Source organism: Elephantulus edwardii, unplaced genomic scaffold (genome assembly GCF_000299155.1).
Source record: "Elephantulus edwardii isolate Elephantulus edwardi_28Jun2011 unplaced genomic scaffold, EleEdw1.0 scaffold00165, whole genome shotgun sequence".
Taxonomy (NCBI): domain Eukaryota; kingdom Metazoa; phylum Chordata; class Mammalia; order Macroscelidea; family Macroscelididae; genus Elephantulus; species Elephantulus edwardii.
In genome coordinates, this window is record NW_006399915.1 from 6,467,807 (window position 1) to 6,489,524 (window position 21,718).

A 21,718-nucleotide genomic window follows, 5' to 3' on the forward strand; every position below is an offset into this window, starting at 1 on the left:
ATACCTCCTACCGTTCTTCTATTCTTTAGGAGTGCTTTGCTTATTCGGGGCTTTTTCCCATTCCATACGAAATTGGAGATTGCCTTTTCCATCTCGTTGAAGAACGATAAATAGTTATTAAGAGTCATAAATAGTATAATTGAGATTTAGATCCAATATACAAACAATGATGAAATTATGTCTAGAAAAAATGGATTTAAAAGGTATAAAGTCAGATCAGTCTCTGGAGAGCAGAGAAAAGAGATTCAACCTAAGGAAATGGGAATTTCTGACTACAAAATCATTAAAATATCGCTCAAAGATGTAACAGTACAACAACAGTTAAGATGAGAAACCAGAGGACAGAGTGTAGATTGCAAAGGGTATAATCCATCAGAGATAGTAAGACTCTAAGCAAAAGTTTCTTCTTCTGCAAAGAAGTGTGGGGTTTTATGTTTGTTTGTTTTATTTTATTTTATTTATTTCTTTTTTTAAACTTAAATCTCTGCACACGGAAGCTTCTTGACACCAGGAAAGGCCAAAACACGTGGGATACAAGGAATGGCAGGCCTACAGATCCAGAAGGAAACACGACCTTTTCTCTTTCAATTACATAATTTAAACAAACAACAGAGAAAAAGAGACAAAGCTAGAAAGAGAAAAGTGTTCTTCAGTATTCTGAGATATTCTCCTAGAACTGACAACCTGAATTTGGGCTTTTCTCCTACTAAACTGGAAGAGAATAAATGTCTATTTGGTAAAGTGTCCACTTAATGGTATCTCTATTACTGCAGCATTGAGGACTCACAAAATTTTAAGCTACACAAAAGAAGAATTCTATAAACATGCAAATAGTAAAGAAGTCTGCATTTATTAATAGTATTAATAATATTTCTCCATTGTTTCCTAGGAATACATTAATTGTTCCAATTCTCATATTTTTGTGCCTGCAAAGTATTTAGACATTTACTAACAAATTACTTTTTTCTCTTATATAAAATGAAGCTATAATTAGAGAAAGATCTGGACTTGAAATGCTGTTGTATAGGGAAACACAAAAGAGGAGAAACAGTTGCAAGCAGACATTAGTGATTGGAGCATGGAATGTAAGAAGTATGAATTTAAGAATACTTCATATAGTTAAGGAAGAAACGGAATGCATAAATATTAACATACTGGGCGTTGGAGAACTGAGATGGGTTGGCTTGGGATGTTTTGAATCAGATGATCATATGCTCTACATTATACTGGAAATGGAAAAAAAAAGGTGAGGAAACACAAGGTTGCATTATTAGTTGAAAAGATAATTTCTAGATCCATCTTGGAATACAGTTTGTGAGCAACAGGGTTGCATCCATAAGCATACAAGGAATATCCGCTAATATCACTATCATTCAAATATATGCACCAACAACCAGAGACAAAGAGAAGGAAATAGAAGATTTCTACTAACTTACAGTCAGAAATCAAATGAACTTGCAACCGAGAGGCCTGAGTAACAAAGGGTGCCTAAGAATGCAAAAGCTGGAAACAAAAAGGAAGGGTCAGCAGTCAGAAAATATGGTTTTGGTGACACTAATGAAGATGGAGATAGAATTATAGAATTTTGTACCCTCAATGATTTATTCATTGTAAATACTTTTTATAAGAAACAGAAATGATGGCTATACACATAGGCCTCACCTGATGGTCTATCCAGGAATAAGATTCGTTACATCTGTGGAAATAATGGTTGTAGAAGCTCAATATAAGCTGTGGAAACTAGGCTACGTGCTGACTGTGGTGGAATAGATAATCAGCTACTCATATGCAAGTTGAAAATGAAGTTAAAGAAAATTAAATCAAATATACAAGAGCCAAAATTTGGCTTTGAGTTTATCCTACCTGGATTTAAAAACCATTGCAAATACAGGTTCGAAGTCTAGGACACTAATGAATGAAGACCAGATGAGCTGTGAGAGAATATCAAGAATATCATCCATGATGAATGCAAAAGGACATTATGCTGAGTGAAATATCGCAGTCACAAAAGGACAAATACTGCATAATGCCACTGTTATAAAACAGGACTGACATCAGGGTTAACAGAGAAACTAAGAAGAAAGGGGGTAAATGATGTACACTGCATTGAAACAGATGAGGCAGATAACTATTTAAAAGGAATAAATGTTTAGGTATTATTTGCATGACAAGAGTCCAGAATAAAAGCTGCGTAGTAACATGGATCGGAGCGGGGAAGGGGACCAGGGGATTGTATAACAATGAAAAAACTTTTTTCCAAAGAGAAAAGTGAACGGGAGGGGGAGAAGTGGGAAGAAAGGAAAATGTGCAACAATGAATGAATGGAAAAAATATTTTTAAAAAAGGTCATTGCAAAAACAGAAGAGGAAGACTGAGATAGATGTCAGAGGAGACTGCATAATACACTAGAGCACCAAGAAGCCAAAGCAAAAGAAATAAATCAGAAAGTTAAGGAACTGAACAGAAAGTTTTAAAGGGTAGCTTGGAAGGACAAAGCAAAGCATTATAATGAAATGTACAAAGAGCAGAGTTAGAGAATAAAAACCGATGAGCTCACTCAGCATTTCTTTACCTGAAGAAACTGAAGAACAAATGCATCTTGAGGCAACCTTAAAGATGTTAAGGGCAGGATATTGAATGATCCAAGAAGAATCTAAAGAAGATACCATCTCACTCCTGTAACAGTGGCAAAGTTTAATAGGACCACAAATAATAAATGTTGGAGAGGATGTGGTGACATAGGAACTCTTTTTTAAAATTGATATTTTAACAAAAGTTTACAGAAAACTTGGATTTCCATTCATTAATGTTGCACATTTTCCTCTCTCTCCTTGCCCTCTCTCCTAGTCCACTCTGTTGTGCATCTCTTATTCTGGACTGTTGTCGTACAAATAACACCTAATAATATATTTCTTTTAGAAAGTTCTTTCTCTCATCTATTTAAATGTTTAAATGTTGCTGTTGTTGTTAAGTGCTGTTGAGTCATAGACTAGCGACCCTATGAACAAAAGACCTGAACACTTGTATAACTTGCATCGTTTCTCCAAGTTCATAGAGTTTCTGGAGGCAAGCTATTTCAGAAGTGGATACCACTCCTGCTTCCAAGCTTGTCTTAATCAGGGAGGCCCACCAAAATACTGTTCACCATTATTGCATTTAATATATCAGTGTCACAGTGTTTAGCATCACAGTAACCACAAGTTACCTCTGTACAGCAAATGGACAGACCAGTGCTATACCACTTAGAAGAATATTTGACCAAAACCAAATTAAAACCAGGCCTGAGTGATGCAGAGTAAAATCACTCACCTTTGGCTTGTTAGCTTAACTTTCTATCTACGAGGCCCACAGCACTCTACGTTGTTGTTAAGTGCCATCAAGTTGAACAAGACTCATAGTGACCCTATGAATGTAGTGTTTATTATTTATCCCCTCTTTTCTTATTTTCCCCCAACCCCCATGTCAGCCTTGTTTTATAGCTGTGGCATTATGCACTATTTGTCCTTTTGTGACCAAGCTCTTTCACTCATCAGAATGTCCTCCAGGGTCACCCATTTTATATAATATTTTATGAATTCCTTGTTTTTCAGTTCTACATAGTATTCCATTATGTGAATTTACCACAGTTTCTCTATCCATTTGATGATGGGCTCTTGGGTTACTTCCATCTCTTTGCTATTGTGAATAACGCAGCAATAAACATAGGTGTGCATATATCTATTTGGGTTGTTGTTCTGGTTTTGTTAGGGTATATTTCCAGTAGTGCAATTGCTGGGTCAAATGGTATTTCTATTTCCAACTCTTTGAGAAAGTGCCATATATACTGCCTCCCATAGTGGTTGCACCATTTGACAGTCCCACCAACAGTGAATGAGTGTTCCAATTTCTCCACAACCTCACCGGCATTTCTTGTTTGCTGCTCTGTGAACTTTGCTGTTGTTATTGGGTTGAGATGATATGTCGTAGTTGGTTTGATTTGCATCTCTCTTAGAGATAGGGATTTTGAACATTTCTGGAACTCTTATACACTGTTGGTGGGATTGTAAATTGGCACAACCACTCTGGAAGACAGTTTGGCCTTTCCTCAGAAAACTGAACATAGAAATTCCATATGATCTGGCTATTCCGCTGATTGAAATATACCTCAAGAAAATAAGAACTGAGGCACAAACGGAGACTTGTACACCAATGTTCATAGCAATGTTATTCACCATCGCTAAAACATAGAAATTGCCCAAACGTCCAAGCACAGTTTAATAGATTGAGAAATTCTTTCACATGATGGCATACTACAAGGCACACAGGAGCAATGGTTTTGTAAATCACTACCAAACTTGGGAGGGACTGGAGAGCATTATACTAAGTGAATTAACTCAGTCCCATGATGATAAATACTCTCTAAGACCACTGTTATAGAAACAGATAACTTGTAAAACATACATGAGGATCTAAGCGGGGAGGGTGAGAGCTGCGGGCTGTGTGTGTGTGTGTGAGAGAGAGAGAGAGAGAGGATGGGTGGAGATAATCATAGGGTCACACAATTTGGTGTGTGAAGGGAAACTGGATTAAAGAAATGTGAAAGATCTAGTGCGAAAAACAATGTATACAGAGGTTTTAAGTAAATCAGTATTTATAAAGGAAATATAGCTTAAAAAAAGAAGAAGCTGGAAGGAGTACAGAGTAACTTTACTAAAGAGAATTGGCTGACACAGAAGAATATTATGAAACAGCATATGATAAAGAGGCAATGGAGATAAAGGAGGAAGTTCAAGCTAATCTGAAGGAACTGGCAAAAAAAGCCTCAGGAAATTATGGAACACCACCTGACATATTTTAGGAAACAAATTCTGCCCTAGATGTGATCACCAAATCATGCCGAGAAATTTGGAAGACAGCCAGCTGACTGGAAGAGATACATATTTATTCTCATTCCAAAAAAGTTATCTGACAAAGTGTGGAAATTATTAACAATATCACTAATACCGCACACAAGAAAAATCTAGCTGAAGGTTATCCAAAAAGGACTGGAATAGCACATCAACAGACAACTACCAGAAGTTCAGGCTGGATGTAAAAGACCATGGCACTAGGGATATCATTGCCAAAGTCAGATGGATCTTGGCTGAAAAGACAGTACCAAAAGAATGACTGTACTGACTATAACGGCATTTGGTAAAGGAATCTGGCAAAGCATGTGGACTGTGTGGCTTATAACAAATTGTGGCCTAACCTTGAGAAGAATGGGAATCCCAGAACACTTGATTGTGCTCATATGAAACCTATACTTGGACCAGAAGGCAGTCATCAGAATAGAACAAGAAAACACTGAATGGTTCAAAATCAGGAAAGGAGCGCATCCTATCTCCATACCGTTTCAATCTATATGTGGAACAGATCCTCTGGGCAGCTGGTCTTTATGAGGTATCAGAATTGGAGGAAAACGTATCAACAACGTGCATTATGCAGATGACACAACCTTGCTCCCTGAAACTGAGGAGGACCTGAAACCTCTGCTGCAGAAGGTCAAGGATTGCAGTCTTCAATATGGGCTGAAGCTCAACATCAAAATAACAAAGATTCTCTCCAGTGGGCCAACTGGCAGCATCATGATAGATTGAGAGGAAGTTGAGGTTGTTAACAATTTCAGCTTGTTTGGTTCCACAATCAATACTTTTGGCAACAACAGTCAGGAAATCAAAAGATGAACTGGATTAGGAAAGTCTTTTGTCAGGGACCTCTACAGAGTATTGAAGAGCAACAATGTCAGTCTAGAGACTAAGGTGCACCTAATCCAGGCCTCACAATTACTTACTATGGATCAGAGAGCTGGACAATTACTTAAGGATGACAGAAGAATTGATGCCTTTGAATTGTGATTCTGGAGAAGAGTGTTGTACACACCATGGACTGCCAAGAGAACAAATGGGTTTGACCTGGAGAGGGTGAAACCTATTTAATTTCTGGATGCAAGGATTTTGAAGCTCCATTTTGCATACTTTGGGCATGTTGCTAGAAGGGACCAGTCCTTGGATAAGGACATCATGTTAGGGAGGATAGAGGGACAATACAGGGGAGGAAGACCCTGGATGAGAGGGATTGAGGCATTGACTGGGGTAATCGGGACAGTTGTGTCAATAATAGTGAGACTGATTCAGGATAAGACAGGTTTCAGAGCTATTGTGCATAGAGTTGCTGTAAGTCATAGGTTACTTGACTCCATTATACCAACAACGACAACAACAATCCTCTACAAGAAGTAATGAAAAAACTGAGTGGCATATTTCTATGAAACATTATCTTGGTGTAGATGTGAAACTGACCCATTTTAGAACTGATTGCCTCGTAGTGGGATGAATATAATGTCCTACCATGGGAATCTATGTAATTTCCAGTTCCTCATAATAAAACATTTTTCAATTCAGCTAATGTGAGTAGTTTTCTTTCTTTCTTTCTCTTTCTCTCCCTTTTCTAGTCTTTGCAAACAATCTAGTGAGTTATACTGGTTGGTATAATCAGAATGTCCTTAGCAAGGGAGAAAATGTTCAGTACAATTTTAAGCACCAAATAATCTTAAAACAGTAAAGTAAAATTTTTACTATTTGTGCTGATAAAAGACGACTATTGGCCAGCTCCATTGCTTCAATATTAAGAGTCTCATCTATTTCCTTGTTACAGTTTGGACACCTCACCATTTGATGGCCTGTCGTTTCTTCTTGGCTTGCCTAAGAAAAAGACGAGTAACAATATCAATAAACTCTATGCCATGTCATCAGCAGAAAATTTACACAATTGTTAAGCTGAATTGGTTTGAAAATGTTAAGAAAAAAAACTATTAGATATATGAAAGTAAACAGATATAATTTCTTATCATTTGCAGTTATCCTCAAGGTAAAATATTTGCCAATTTTGGAAGAAAAAGATTTTATCATATCCTGACTTTAAATGGTATTATTATGAATTGATAAAAATTATTTATATGGTCATATTCTACATAAATGGTTTTCAGTATGTGTCACTCCCACTCCCACATTTTACCGTCACCTGTGAATTGTTAGAAATTCATCCTCTCAGGCAACCACCTACTATTGTAGCTGTTGCAGGCCAACTCATAAGTAACCTTCCAGCAAGTTTTCAGAGTCTCTAAATCAGTCACACAGAAGGAGACTGCCCAGCTTCCTCTCATGGAGCAGCTGGGGGATTTGAACCGTGTGCCTTTGGGTTGGCAGCACAATTCTTTTACCACTAGGCCATGAGATCTCCCTTCTGTTATGGCTGGTTGTAGTCAATTCCTATTTATGATAATTCTGTGAGTGGAGAGTGGGAACTACTCCACAGTGACCTTTAAGATACAGCTTGCCAAGCCTGTCTTCTGAGGTACTACTCAGAGGCAGTTAATCAAACAGGAAGAAATTCCCCGTTCTTTCTCTTGCAGAGCTGGAGAGGCGTTGCCTCTGGACTAGAGGCATAATTCACTACAGGCTACACACCACCAGAGCTCCCTAAGCATACAATAGAACCTTCTAAGTGCTAGGCCCGAAAAAGAACATTAAGTAAATGAACAAATGAAAGCCTTTACTAGTCCCAAGCCTGACAGAAACACCAAAAACTAGCCATTTTTCAAAGTCTTATAATATCTTTTAAATGCAACTGTAATATATTGTTCTCTTTTTTGAATTCACACCATTCATTTTCTATAATCTTAAAGGGATTATAATTCCTACTTTTTCCTACAATTATCATAAAATTCCTTACTAATCTGTGCTGCAATCCCGAAGGCAAGTGGTTCAGATCCACCAGCTGCTCGGCAGGAGACACATGGATAATCTCCTGTGTGATTAACTGCCTCTGAAAACCGGCCAGAGGGTCAGTTATGGGTTGGTTCCGACTTGATGGTACATAACAACAACAATCATAAGAATGCAATATATATATTTATTGTTGGTTGATAATATCTATTATTAATTGATATTGTTCTTCCTATATGACAAAATTGAAAGCAGGAATGGCATTCGCTTCCTAAACAACATGCCTCTGTAAACTGTGAACCTTGAGAAATGACGATATTTACAGAAAGGATTCAGGTCTCTTACTCATAGGGTTGCTATGAGTCGTGTTCGACTCCACAGCAATCAACAACATGTGACAAAAAAAGAGTCACTAATACAACTCATCTGTCAACTACAGGTATTACATATTATGGATTAATATTTATGACATAATTTAACGTTATTTAGACCAATTTTATAATTTTGAAGGAATAAGAAAAATACTGACTAGCTTACCGCGTATGGATTTTGAAATATAATTGCTCTCTCAACAACGTTCCAGTCAGCATTAGCAAGATCTTTGTCAAATTTGAGTGTAGAAGCAATAGATTTGGTTAACTCTTGAAAGTGTTTATATGTATAGTAAAGTGATTTATATTTTGTTGATGTGACATCACGAAGACCTTTGACACAAAGAGCAATTTTTCACAAAGAGCAGAAATAGAAACTTTCTGATATTGATTATAAAGCTTCCTTTTTTCCTTACTATATTGTCACTAAGTCTTTAAAAACTTTAAAAAGTATCCAAAATAAGTTGTTTCATAACTGAAATACTAAGAGTATTATGTTTTTCTCCTTTTGAATCTCTTCTTATGAAAGCTATAGTAAATCATCACCTCTATTATCATGAAAATATTTTTTCTTTTTTATTATTTTGAGTCAAACATGACTCATAGCTGACTTTCCAGTGGGTTTTCAGAAGCTATAAATTACTCTGGAGAAAATTGTCTATCTTTCTCCAGTGGAGCTGATGCTAGATTTGAAATAACCATCTTTAAGTTAACAGTGCAGTTCATACAGACTGGGCCACTAGAGCTCCAGTCTATAAGACCAAGTGCTAAAATCTGTTCTGAATCTTCCAGAAAAGAATACAGTATAAGCATGCAGCTTGATATAGCACTTTTCTCTTCTGATTATGGAAGATGCATTTTAATATGTTCAAAATATGTAACTCAGTTATATTTGTGGTACACAACATGTGAATAAACGTGCTTCACTCTTTACCAAAACAGTTAATTTCTTGCTTAGCACTGTTCTAGGAAAGAGATTCTTACTTTATGAAGTGTGTTTTTAGTCCTGATCTACCAAGTAAAATAGATTTATATTTTTAGCCCTAGATTCTTTCTTGAAATTTAAGATCATATTCAACAATCACTTTTATTTTTTTTTTCTTGACTGTCTACTCACTTTCCATCTCACCCCTATCACTTCCCACAAAAATACCAAACCCATATTATAGAGTCAATTTTATGTCATAGCAACCTCAGGCTGTGAATCTTATCAGAAGAAGCTTGTCTGATTTTCTCCCATTGAGCTGCTGGTGGCTTTGATTTGCTCACCTTTTATTTAGTATTCCAGTGACTTTGATTTGCTGACATTTTATTTATTTAGCGTTTCAGTACATTAGTCCCCATACCACCAGTGTTCCTTGACACTATTTTAGATATTTCAAATTTCATGAATAGAAAATAACTTCTGATGGATTTTCTGATACTCTTTTCCCCAGTAGTCCCCAAGACAATTATTAACATAAACACAAACCTAAAGTTGAGGCCAAAATCTAAAAAGAACCAAAAAACAAACAAAACAAAACAGAACAACCAACCAAAAAACCCTCAAGCAACAAACTCTACTATAATTGAGTAATTTCAGACACATGGTGACTATCTTCTGGATTTCTGAGGCTGTAAATCTTTACAGTAGGCAATTATCCTACTTCCTTCTCTGGAGTCACTAGTATAATTAAACTTCTGACCTTTCATTGAGCAGGTCAATACTTAATACACTGTGTCATCTAGGTTTATTTAAATATCTAAGAAAACTCAAAGCTAAACCCACTGCTCTGGAGTCAGTTCTGATTCATAGCACTCATAGAATGGCTGGTAGATTCAAACTGCTGATATTTTGGTTGTTTTTGGTAGGTGCCATTGAGTCAAGTATGACACATAACAACATTATGGACCACAGATCTGAATCCTGCCCTATCTATCTTTTGCCATTTTCACCATCTCTGATACACTTGAACACATTGCTGCATTCACCATGTCAGTTCATCTTTATGGGAGTCTTACTCTCTTTGACTGAACCTCAAACCTTTCAAACATGATATCTCTTTCAAAGCAATCACCCCTCCAGCAATATGCTCAAGTATGAGGGACAAAGCTGCGCCATCATTGTTCCAAGGGGCACTCTGACTGCATCTTTCCCAAAGCACACCTGTTCATTCTTTTGAAAGTCCATGGGATATTCAGCACTTTTCTCTAACAATACAAATCAAAGGCATCAATTATTCTTCTGTCATCCTTATTCATTCTCTGGCTCTCAAATGCATAGCAAGTAATGGAAAAGACCATGACCTGAATCAGGCACACCTTAGTTTTCAAAACAACCTCATTGCTCTTCAGTATTTTGGAGAGGTCTCTAATAGTGGACTTTCCCAAAGCGATATGTCTTGTTATCACCTGACTGCTGGTACTAAGGGTGTTGATTGTGGATCCAAGTCAGATGAAATCTTTGACAGTGTTAATCCTTTCTATCATAATGTTGCCCATTATAAGGACATCTGTTTTCTAGATGTTGAAATGCAGTCCACACTGAAGGCAATAATTTTTGATCTTCTGTAACAAGTGCTTCAGGTCCTCATTTTCAGCAAGCAAAGTTGTGTCATCTGCATAAGAGGTGTTTGATGAGCTTTCTTCCACTCCTGATGCCACATTCTTCTTCACAGAGTCTGGGTTCACAAAATATTTCTTCATGATAAAGATTAACTAGGTATGAAGGAAGGACATAACTCTAATACATACTTTTCCTGATTTTAAACCATGCCGTTTTCCCTGGCTTTTTCTACAATTTGATCTAAGTATAGACTTCATATGAGTACAATTAAGTGTTCTAGAATTCCCATTCTTTTTTTTTAACTCTTTTTTTATTATTATGATTAATTTCAATGAATATCTACAGAGATTTTGGAATTCCATTCATTCATTGTTGCACTTTTCTCCCTAGAATTCCCATTTTTATCCTCATTACTAGCCATAGTTTATTGTTTTCCACACTGCCAAAGTCCTTTGCGTAGTCAATGAAATATAGATAGACATTCTTCTGGTATTCTTGACTTTTAGTTAGGCTCCACCTGAGTCAGCAATGATATTCCTGGTGTGACTAAGCTTTTGTTTCATAGTCACTTAAAAGTACTCTTTAATTCATACTATTAAATCAGAAAGAGTGTCCATTAGTGCGTTAGGGTGTATCCTTTCTCCAAACCTATTCAATCTCTATGCTCAGCAAATAATATGTGAAACCAGACTTTAAATATAGAAAGAAGACTCATCAATGGCTTGCATTATGCAGATGACACATATGCAGCTGACAAGGTAATACCACTACCACCCCTTGCTTAAAGTGAGAAGGACCTGAAGCACTTGTTGCAGAAGATCAAAAATTATAACCTTTAGTATTGACTACATCTCAACATCAAGAAAACAATGGTCTTTACCACTGGGGAACAAGGCAACATCATGATAGATGGAGAAAGGACTGACATTGTCAATGATATCATCTTTCTTGGTACCAGCAGTCAAGAGTAATGAGACATATTATTTGGGGCAAAAATGCTGTCAGGAATCTTTCCAAAATCCTGAAGAGCAAAGATGTCAGTTTGAAGACTAAGGGGTGCCTGATTCAGGCCCTGGTCTTTTCCATTACTGGCTATGCATCTGAGAACTGGAGAATGAATAAGGATGACAGAAGAATTGATGCTTTTGAGATGTGGTGTTGGAAAGAGTGCTGAATATCTCTTGACGTGCCAAAAGAATGAGCAGATATGTCTTGGAGAGGATGCAGCCAGAGTGCTCCTTGGAAACAAGGATGGCACAGCTTTGCCTCTCATACTTTGGACATATTTCTGGGAGTAGCTATTCCTTGGAAATGGATATCATGCTTGGAAAGGTAGAGGGTCAGTGAAAGAGATGAAGGTCCCCATCAAGACAGATTGTCATGGTGACTGCAGTAATGGACTCAAGTGTATTAGAGATGATGAAGATGGCACAGGACAGATAGGACAGGACTCAGATGTGTTATTTATAGGGTCACTATTGACTCAACCATACCTAACGTCAACAACAACAACTACATCTCAGAAGTGCTACTTGTATTCTTTGCCACAATTTTCTAGTCTAAGCCACCAGCATATATTTCCTCTTGGATGAATGCCTCTTTACTGTTAGTTCTCTTTCTGCTTTCTTATATATTCTGGTAAAGTAGTTCCAGTAATTCCAGAGGTTCTCTTAAGAGCTCAAACATATAATGGCACTTCTTTAAAACCAACTGATGAGCCCCTTTGCCCCTTAGAATAAAATCCTAATTTCTTACTGTGACTACAAGATTATTTTTATCTATAGGATCTCCATCTGGTATTTGCCAAGGCTTAATCTCCTCAGAATTTTGTTTCTGTTTTCCTCAAGAATTTAACACCTGTTATGTTCTCTGTTTTATTTCATTTGGTCTGACATTACTTATTTGATTTGTCACCTGGTTTTCTTCATTTTTAATATGAGCTCTATCAGATCATCTTTACTGTCTCCATGATGTTTTACTCTCAGTTAGTACAGTACCGGTAGATTCTTAATAAAAATTAACTGAATAGTTAAATGAATGAATAAACTTCTACCGTTATTTTAGTAAACAGAACAAATATTAACAGGGATCTTTTGAAATAAGTAAGCTTATTTCTGAATTATTAATGTGGTTTATTCATTATTTCCTCTTCAGTTAGGTACTACTGTTTTGCATTTACATGGATTCATCGTAATTAACACGTTTCAAAGAAGGTCTGGTGGTGCAGTGGTTAGATAACATGCTGCTAATTGGAAGGTCATCAAATGGAATCCACCACTTACTGGTAGGTAAAACAGGAGACAGTTTCCTCTTAAAAAGATTTAAATCCTCAGAAACCCAATGGAGTCAAGAGTTAGACTCAAGGACAATGTACTTGGATTTTGGTTTTAGTAAATTTAGAATTGCTTCTTTTCACTCACAATACTAACTAGCAGGGCTTACCTAGTTTAGAAACGGCTAGCGGCAAAATGAATCTATTTAAAATCAAAGTAATGAAACACACAGCCACTCCATGAAATAACATCTAAAGGGGGAAAACAAATAAGGTTAATTATTTATAAAATTTTATATAAAATATCCTATGTTTATCAATGTAAACTAAAGTCAATTATACGATGTCAATAGATGCACATTGTTAAGGAGAATGTGAATGTTAAGGATGGCCAAGTAGATAGTTAACAATTCTGCTTTCCCTAAGTCTTGTTATCAAAGCCAAATCATTCCTACAGGCCTAGTTACTTCAATATTTTAACACGCACCAACAACTTTATAATTTAGAAAATAAAAAATAAAGCATTCTTTACTTGAGATTTTTCCCTCTCAGTTCCAGTGGAAGAGTCATAAGCAAGTAGTAGGGCCATGCTTATGTTAGGCATCCCTCTCATTTCACTCAAGACCATTATGAATGCCCAGCGCCAATTGAATCCATGGCCAAGTCGAGACAAGAGAGGGCTTAGTAAGAGAATCGTCAAAAGTCTAAAAGAAAACAATTTTAATATAGTTATTGCTGTTATAGAAATCTATTTCACTCTATTGTAATTTATGCTCTATGGAATAATTGTGAAATAAATGTGGTAATTTCGCATCATCCTTTGAATGGTACAACAGGCTAAAATAATAATAATATAGCCATTTTTAAGGCATATCCTAGATCCCAAAAAAAGGAATAAAGACAAAAGTTAGAGGAAAATATCTTTCTTCTTAACACACCTTGATATCTTTCTGATTCTATCAAATGCTAGTCAATAATTTCAATTTCTTTTTTAAGTAACATATTATTTCTACTATTTATATCCAATATATCTTGTATTGTAAAACTAGTTTTCATTGACTTGATGTCATCTACTCAAATAATTTCCTAACACCAAGTAGAATACTAGCAATTAGAGTAATAGAAGGGAAATAAATATAAGACTTCAGTTTTAGTAATTTAGCCTCTTCTACATTTTTCAGTTTCTTAAAATTGGAGAAGGGACTACAAAAGTTGAGGGGGGGAAACCAGATAGCTATAAAAAAGACTTCTTCATTGTTTTATGAAAAAAAAAAATTATTTCCAGCTGCACTGGTGGCCTAGTGACAAGAAGCTGTGCTGCAATGCTGAAGGCATGGAGTTCAAAAGCACCAGCTGCTCCGTGGGAGAAGGATGGACAATATCCTCCTGGATGCTTAAATAGTTGCCTCTAAAAATCCCCTAGAGAGGCAGCTATGGGTCTGTTCCTACTCTATGGTAAACAACAATAACAATTTTTAGTTGGTATGTAATAGTTTCTTATACAATATTAAGCAGTCAAGCAAGATAATTTTTTACTTAAGGATAGATTTTTGGTGTGATAAGTCTCACAGAAGAAAAATTATATTAAACATACAAAGCATTAATAGTAGTTTCTTCTAGATTGTATGTTTATGATTGATTCTTTTTCTACTAATTTAAAAGTTATTTTACATGGTGTTTTTACTGCTTCATTGTGATTTTAAACTAAAAAATTATTAATTTGTTGATGATTCTTTGGAAACTTGTAGAACTGTTTTTCTAAGATATGAATCATTTCAATTATTTAAAATATTATCTTCAGTCTTTATCCAACTTTCTGTAATATAAAAATGCAAATTACCTTCTTACCTTAAGACAAACAATGTGAAATACATATTTAGTGAAAAAAATAAATCAGAAAATGATATATATGCATATGTTTGTGCAGGAATTAGGAGTCCAATGAAAGTAAACACCATAAGAAATGAAACAAATGCTAGACAATTCCAGAATCTGCAGAAAAAGAAGAGTAAATTATAATTCATTAACCTAGCATCAAGACATCAGCATGAGGCATTATGCTAAGCATTTTGAGCAAAATAAAGATGAATAAAGACACTGAAGAAAAAAAAAGAAAAAGTCAAGTAAGCAATTCTATAGCAATTTTCACCAGTTTATACCACAGGTAAATGACTGTTGTTACGGCTATTGTTAGCTAATCTCAAGTCACTCTCAGACTCATAATGACAATATATAATAGAACAAAAAACTCTGTAATAGAATATACTATTATACACTGTTATAGAATAAAGCACTGCCTGCCTGTCCCTGTACTATTCCCATAAGTCATTGTTGATCTGACAATTATGGTAAATGGAGAAATCTTTGGCTTGTTTTTGGAAGTAAATTGCCAGGCTTTTCTTCCTAGTTCAGCTTAATTTGGAAGCGCTTTTGGAGCCCATGCAACATCATAATGCGCAAGCTTGCACTGAGAGAGGGTGGCAGCTATGCACAAGTTGTGCTGCTGGGAACTAAATGAGGGCATATTTCACAGGAGGAGAGAATTCTACCACTGAACGACTAGTGATGCACTACTACTCCCTTCTGGTTTCAGAAGGAAAAATACAAGGTTGATTTTGTTGGCTTGTTTTTTTTTTTTTGTAAAAACATTCTTTTGTGACTGAGGTATTTCACTCAGCATAATGTCCTCCAAGGGTCACCCATTTTGTATATTTCATGAATTCCTTGTTTTTCAATAGAGCGTAGTATTCCATTGTGTAAATATACCAGAGCTTCTCTATCCATTTGTTTGCTGAAATGCACTTAGGTTATTTCCAGCTCTTTGCTGTTGTGAACAAAGCTATGATTAACATGGGTGTACATATATCTGCTTGGGTGGCAGTTATGGTTTCTTTGGGGTATATTACCAGTAGTGGAATTGCTGGGTCAAATGCTATTTTTTGAGAAAGCACCATATTGCTTTCCATAGTAGTTGCACCATTTTACACGCCTACCCACAGTGAGTAAAGGATAAATAATGTATATACTGCATTGAAACAGATGAGGGAGAGAACTGTTTAAAAGGGCTATATGATTAGGTACTATTGTCATGAGAGGAGTCCAGAACAAAGGCTGCATAATGGAGTGGAATTAGGGGGAGGGATTGTATGACAATGAAAGAATTTTTCTTTTACTTTTCAAAGAGAAGAGCAAACTGGGGAGGAGGGGCGGGCAGGGAGAAAAGCACAACAACAAATGAATGGAAATCCAAAGTCTCTGTAAACTTTCACTAAAATTAATAATAATAATTTTAAAAAACATATCCAAAAATGCTAAAATCTTCAATTTGAAATCTAGCAAGTTTTCAGATATGAATGAATCTTTTATTTGAACTTGTGAAAATATAAGTCTTTAAGTTCTTTGGAACCCAAAAAATCATACATCATTTCCAAAATTCAGGTTCTTATAGCTACAAACAAAGCAGTTTGAAAAAGAATATTCAAACACCAATACTGGTCATCAGGACCATTAAACGCTATGTTTTAAACGTCATTTTTTTTTCTTTACCTGTATTTTTATCTCTTTAATGTTACATATTACATTGATAATAAAATAAATTCAAAATATTGTAAAGGCCAGTGAATATAATTTTTCCCTCCATGGGAAGGAGATGCATTGCATTAGGAAAGGCTGCTGTCAGTGACCTCCCCATTAACTGAGGAACAATGATGTCAATTTGAAGACTAAAGTGCCCCTGATCCAGGCCATGGTTTTTTCCCGTCATTTATTATATTTCTGAGAGCCGGACATTGAATAAGAATGACAGAAGAATAAATAATTGATCTGAGCTTCATTGACTATACAAAGGCATTTGACTTTGTGGATTACAACAAATTGTGGTTAACCTTGAATAGATCGGGTATCCCAGAACACTTGATTGTGCTCATGCAAAACCTATACTTGGACCAGGAAGCAGTCCTTAGAATAGAGCAAGCAAACAATACGAGGTTCAAAATCAGGAAGGAAGTGTGTCAGGGATGCGTTCTGTCTTCATACTACTTTTTCAATATACATGCAGAATAAATCATTTGGGAGGCTGGATTTTAAGAGGAGGAATGTGACATTGTGATTGGAGGAAGACCCATCAACAACCTGTGTTATGCAAAGGACACACAGCCTTACTTGCTGAAATTGAGGAGGACCTGAAGACTGTAGTCTTCAATATGGATTGAAGCTCAAGATCAAGAAGACAAAGATTTTCACCAATGGGCCAATTGGCAGCACCATGATAGACGGAGAAGACGTTGAGGTAGTTAACGGTTGCAGCTTACTCAGCTCCACAATCAACACTTTTGGAACCGGCAGTCGGGAAATCAAAAGGCAAATTGCATTAGGTAAATCTGCTGTCAGGAACCTTTCCAGAATACTGAAATGTAATGATGTCAGTCTAGAGATGAAGGTATGCCTGATCCAGGCCATGGTCTTTGCATTTACTTGCTATAATTAGATAGCTGGATAATGACTAAGGTTGATAGAAGAATTGATGCATTCAGGTTGTGGTGCTGGACATGAGTCTTGAACATACCATGGACTGCCAAGAAAACAAATAGGTCTGTTTTGAAGAGGTTGTAGCAGAGTCTCTCCTTGGAGGCTAGGATTTTGAAGTTCCCGCTTACATACTTTTGGCACATGGCCAGGAGGGACCAATCCTTGAAGAAGTACATAATGTTCGGAAGGATGGAAGGAGAGCGCATGAGAGGAAGACCCAGATAAGAAGGACTGACATGGTAACTGGGGCAATAGGGGTATGTGTATCTGAGTCAGTGAGACTGGCTCAGGCCAGGGCAAGCTTCGTAGCTGTTGTTCATAGGGTTGCTGTGAGTCGCAGGCGACTAGAGAGCACATAACAACAACAACATTTAGGTCGTGGTATTGGAGAAGAAATATGCCTAAATATGCCAAAGAGCAGATACATCTTAGAAATGGTGCAGCCAGAGTACTTCTTGGAGGCAAAAGAGGTTTGATCTTTAGTGATAAAAAACCACTTTGCACATGTTGCTAAGAGAGGTTATTCCTTGAAGAGGGACATCGTACTTGGGAAGGACAGTGAAAGAGAAGAAGACCTTCAACCAGGTGTGTTGACACAGTGACTGTGACAATGGGCTTGAGTGTGTCAGAGATTGTGAGGAAGGCACAGGATAAAACAGAGCTCAGATCAGTTGTTTATAGGGCACTATGAGTCATAATTGACTCAATGTCACCTAACAACAACATTCAAACATAACAATCAGGAGGATGGCATATAAATGAGCAGTGTTTTGGTTTATTGTAATAGGGTTGCTATCTTTCAGAACTGACTTGACACACGCTTTCAAGAACAATTGATATGAAATCTAAGAGAAACTCTTGAGAATTAAGTAAGAACCTCCACCCTTAAGTTTCTGATTTTAAATTCCTTGTAGCTAATCTAACTTTCTCCCAAACTCCACAACAGAATTGTTTGCATTTAGGACTTGTGTTAGCCCATCTTCCCATTGTGCTATTTAGCTCTAGTTCCTGTGCTGCTGCACAACAGAAAGGGACCTTTCTTTAGGTTGACATAGAAACCACTCAGACCTCATTTGGATGCTACTCAAGCAGATCAAGTTTACACACTTGTACTCGAATAGCCTTGTTTGTGCTTTATTTGTCCACATTTTCTTTTTAACATGACCACCCTCTTCAGTTGCCCTAATTTAAAGTTTCAATTTCTGTTGCATGACATCTGTTCACCACTCTTAAAATATCAGTGACAGTGTTCTTTTGAGACTGTTACTGGAAATACATGGTTCTGCCACCCTAAAAACGCAATCTAGAGGTTAAAGTGGGAAAAGTCTATGTTTCATTATATGTAGGCATATAAGAGAAAAGAGGTCTGATCTTCCCAAACCTGCCTCCTCAAGTCAGAGACTGTGGGGATTTATAGAGAGGAGTCATAGAGCAATGAAATATGTGAGAATTTCCACACTACCTTCTCTTATCCAGGTGTCTGGGCCTGGTGACAGTCTCAAATGAACAGGTCAGCGTTGTTAAGGGCTCAGAGGCAGTCTGGCACCATATGAATGTTCTGTGATCAAAAGGGAGTAATTCCTAGCTATAGATTGCAGAATTTAAGGGGAGTAAATCTCAGCTGTGTGTTGAAGGATACAGAAGCAAGTATCAACAAGTTAGGGGTAACTGTCCGCTAGAGTTAGCAGGGTAGATGGATAAATAATATTGTGAAAGTGTTTGTTCCAGTAAGGAAACCATTTAATTGCTTCTGAGAGGCTAACAGAAAAAATAATCCCAACAAAACACACCCCAAACCTCTTCCTTTTAAACTGTTATAGAAGAGCATTCTCAAGATGACGGGCAGTCTCCTCCTATACAATTAACTGCCTCTGAAAACCTGTCATGGGTCAGCTATGAGTCAATTCCAACTCCACAGTACACACACACACACACACACACACACAGAGTATGTTTTGTTTTAATATAGGCTTAGTGAAGAGTTGTTGTTAGGTGCCATCGAGTCAACTGTGACTCTTACTATGAAGAAGGGATCTAAACCCTTTCCTGTGCATCTTTTAAAACACTTAAGTCCTTTGTTATAGTCATTGTGTCAATCCATCTTGTTGAGGGCTTTTTCCCCTTATTCTAACCATCCACCTTATCAAGCATGAGATATTTCTCAAAGTACTGGCCCCTTCTGATGACATGCTTAAAGTATATGGGTTGGAGTTTTACCACCCTTGCCTCCAAGGAGCACCCAGGTTTCCTTTGTCTAGAACACACTCCTTTGTTCTCTTGGCTGTCTGTGGAATATCCAGTAATCTTCTCTAACATCACATTTCAAAGGAATTGAGTCTTCTTTCATCCTTATTCATTCATTGTCCAGCTTTCAGATGCATAGCAAGCTGTTGAGAAGACCATGCCTTCTTAACACCTTGGTCTTTAAACTGACATCATTGCTCTTTAATACTCTGGAGAGATCCTTGACAGCAGATTTTTCATGATGTTAGTCATTCTTGACCAAGGGCATCAATTGTCATACCAAGAGTGTTGATTGTGGATACAAGTAAGATGAAACCATTGACAAGTGCACTCTTTTCCCCATCTATTATGATGTTTCCTATTGTCTCAGTGGTGAGGATTTTTGTTTTCTTGATGTTGAGATGTGATTTGTATTGAAGAGGCTATAATCTCTGTCTTCTGCAACAAGTGATCCAAGTCTTTCTCTCTTTCAGCAAGCAAGGTATGTTATATCTCAGTAATACAGGTGGTTGATTAGTCATCCTCTAGTCCTGATGTTATATTATCCTTAATAAATTCCAGCTTCTCAAATAATGTGTTCAATGACTATGCAAAGGTATTTGACTTTGTGTATCACAACAAGTTGTGGCTTGTATTGAGAAGAATGGTAGTCCCAGAGTATTTAATTGTATTCATATGAAACCTGTACCTGGACCAGGAGGCTGTTGTGCAAACAGAGAAGGGAAAGATTTCATGGCTTGAAATTTAGAAGGAATGTTTCAGGGCTGTATTCTGTCTTCATTCCTATTCAATCTCTATGCTGATCAAATTATTCGAGAAGCTGGGCTCTATGAAGAGGAATGTGGCATCAGGATGGGAGGGAGATTCATCAATAACCTGCCTTATGCAGATGACACAAACTTCCTTGCTGAGAGTGAGTAGGACTTGAAGTACTTATTGTAGAAGATGTATAGATTGTATCTCAGTGTCAAGAAAACAAAGATTATTACCATTGGACCAATAAGCAACATCATGATGAATAGAGAAGAAGATTTAAACTGTCAACAACTTCATCTACTTGGATCCACAATTAACACACTTGCTAACAGCAGCAGTCAGGAAACAAGGAGACACATTGCACTGAGAAAATCTACAGTTAGAGACCTTTCCAAATTATTGAAGAGTAATGATGTCAGTTTGAGAACCAAGGTGTGTGTGATTCAGGCCATGATTTTTTGTATCTGAGAGCTGGACAATGAATAGGGATGGCAGAAAAAGGACTGATACCTTCGAGTTGTGGTTTGGGGAAGAGGACTGAACATCCCATGGATGACCAAAAGAATAAACAAATATGTCTTGGAGAGGGTACAACTGGAGTGCTCTTTGGAGACAAGGATGATTAGGCTTCAGCTCAGACACTTTGGGCATGTTGCTAGGAGGGGATCTTCCATCAAGAGGGACGTGATGCTGGAAAAGGTGGAGAGCTGGCAAAGGAGAGTAAGACCCTTAACCAGGTAGACTGACACAGTGACTGCTGCATGGGCTTTAATGTGTCAGAAAGTGTGTATGGCACTGGTTAAGATGGGGTTCAGATCCATTGTTCATAGGGCTTCTATGAATTGTACCTGATTCAACAACCTCTAGCAACAACAACATAGAGATTGAATATGTGTGGGGAAAGGATACACACCATGGAACCATGGCACATACCTTTTAAAATTTTAAACTCTGCAGTATTCTTCTGCTCTGTTCAGACAACAGCTTTTTGGACAAGGTAAAACTTTAGGATGGGCAAAATTAGGTGTTTTGAGATTCACATTCTTCTAAATGTTAGCTGTAATTTGTTATGAACTGCATAGTTAAATGCCCTTACATAATCAATGAAACGTAGACATCCTTCTGGTATTCTCTACTTTTAGGACTCATCCATATGATATCCCTGATGCTATGGCCTCTTTAACATCTAGCTTGAATTTCTGACAGTTCTCTGTGGATGTACTATTACTGTTCTCCCTATTCTTTTTTTTTTTAACAT

At 36.9% G+C, this 21,718-nt stretch overlaps 1 protein-coding gene across 1 annotated transcript in view; it reads right to left on the reverse strand.

Annotated features, from left to right (window-relative positions):
* SLC9C1 (solute carrier family 9, subfamily C (Na+-transporting carboxylic acid decarboxylase), member 1) overlaps positions 1–21,718 on the reverse strand; it is a 213,179-nt gene that overhangs the window by 168,726 nt on the left and 22,735 nt on the right. The window contains exons 8-12 of the mRNA XM_006895358.1: positions 14,782–14,925; positions 13,466–13,637; positions 13,104–13,185; positions 8,283–8,449; positions 6,597–6,722 (exon numbers count right to left, since the gene is read on the reverse strand). Of these exons, the coding sequence (XP_006895420.1) occupies positions 6,597–6,722; positions 8,283–8,449; positions 13,104–13,185; positions 13,466–13,637; positions 14,782–14,925 (691 nt within the window). The remainder of the gene's footprint in view (positions 1–6,596; positions 6,723–8,282; positions 8,450–13,103; positions 13,186–13,465; positions 13,638–14,781; positions 14,926–21,718) is intronic.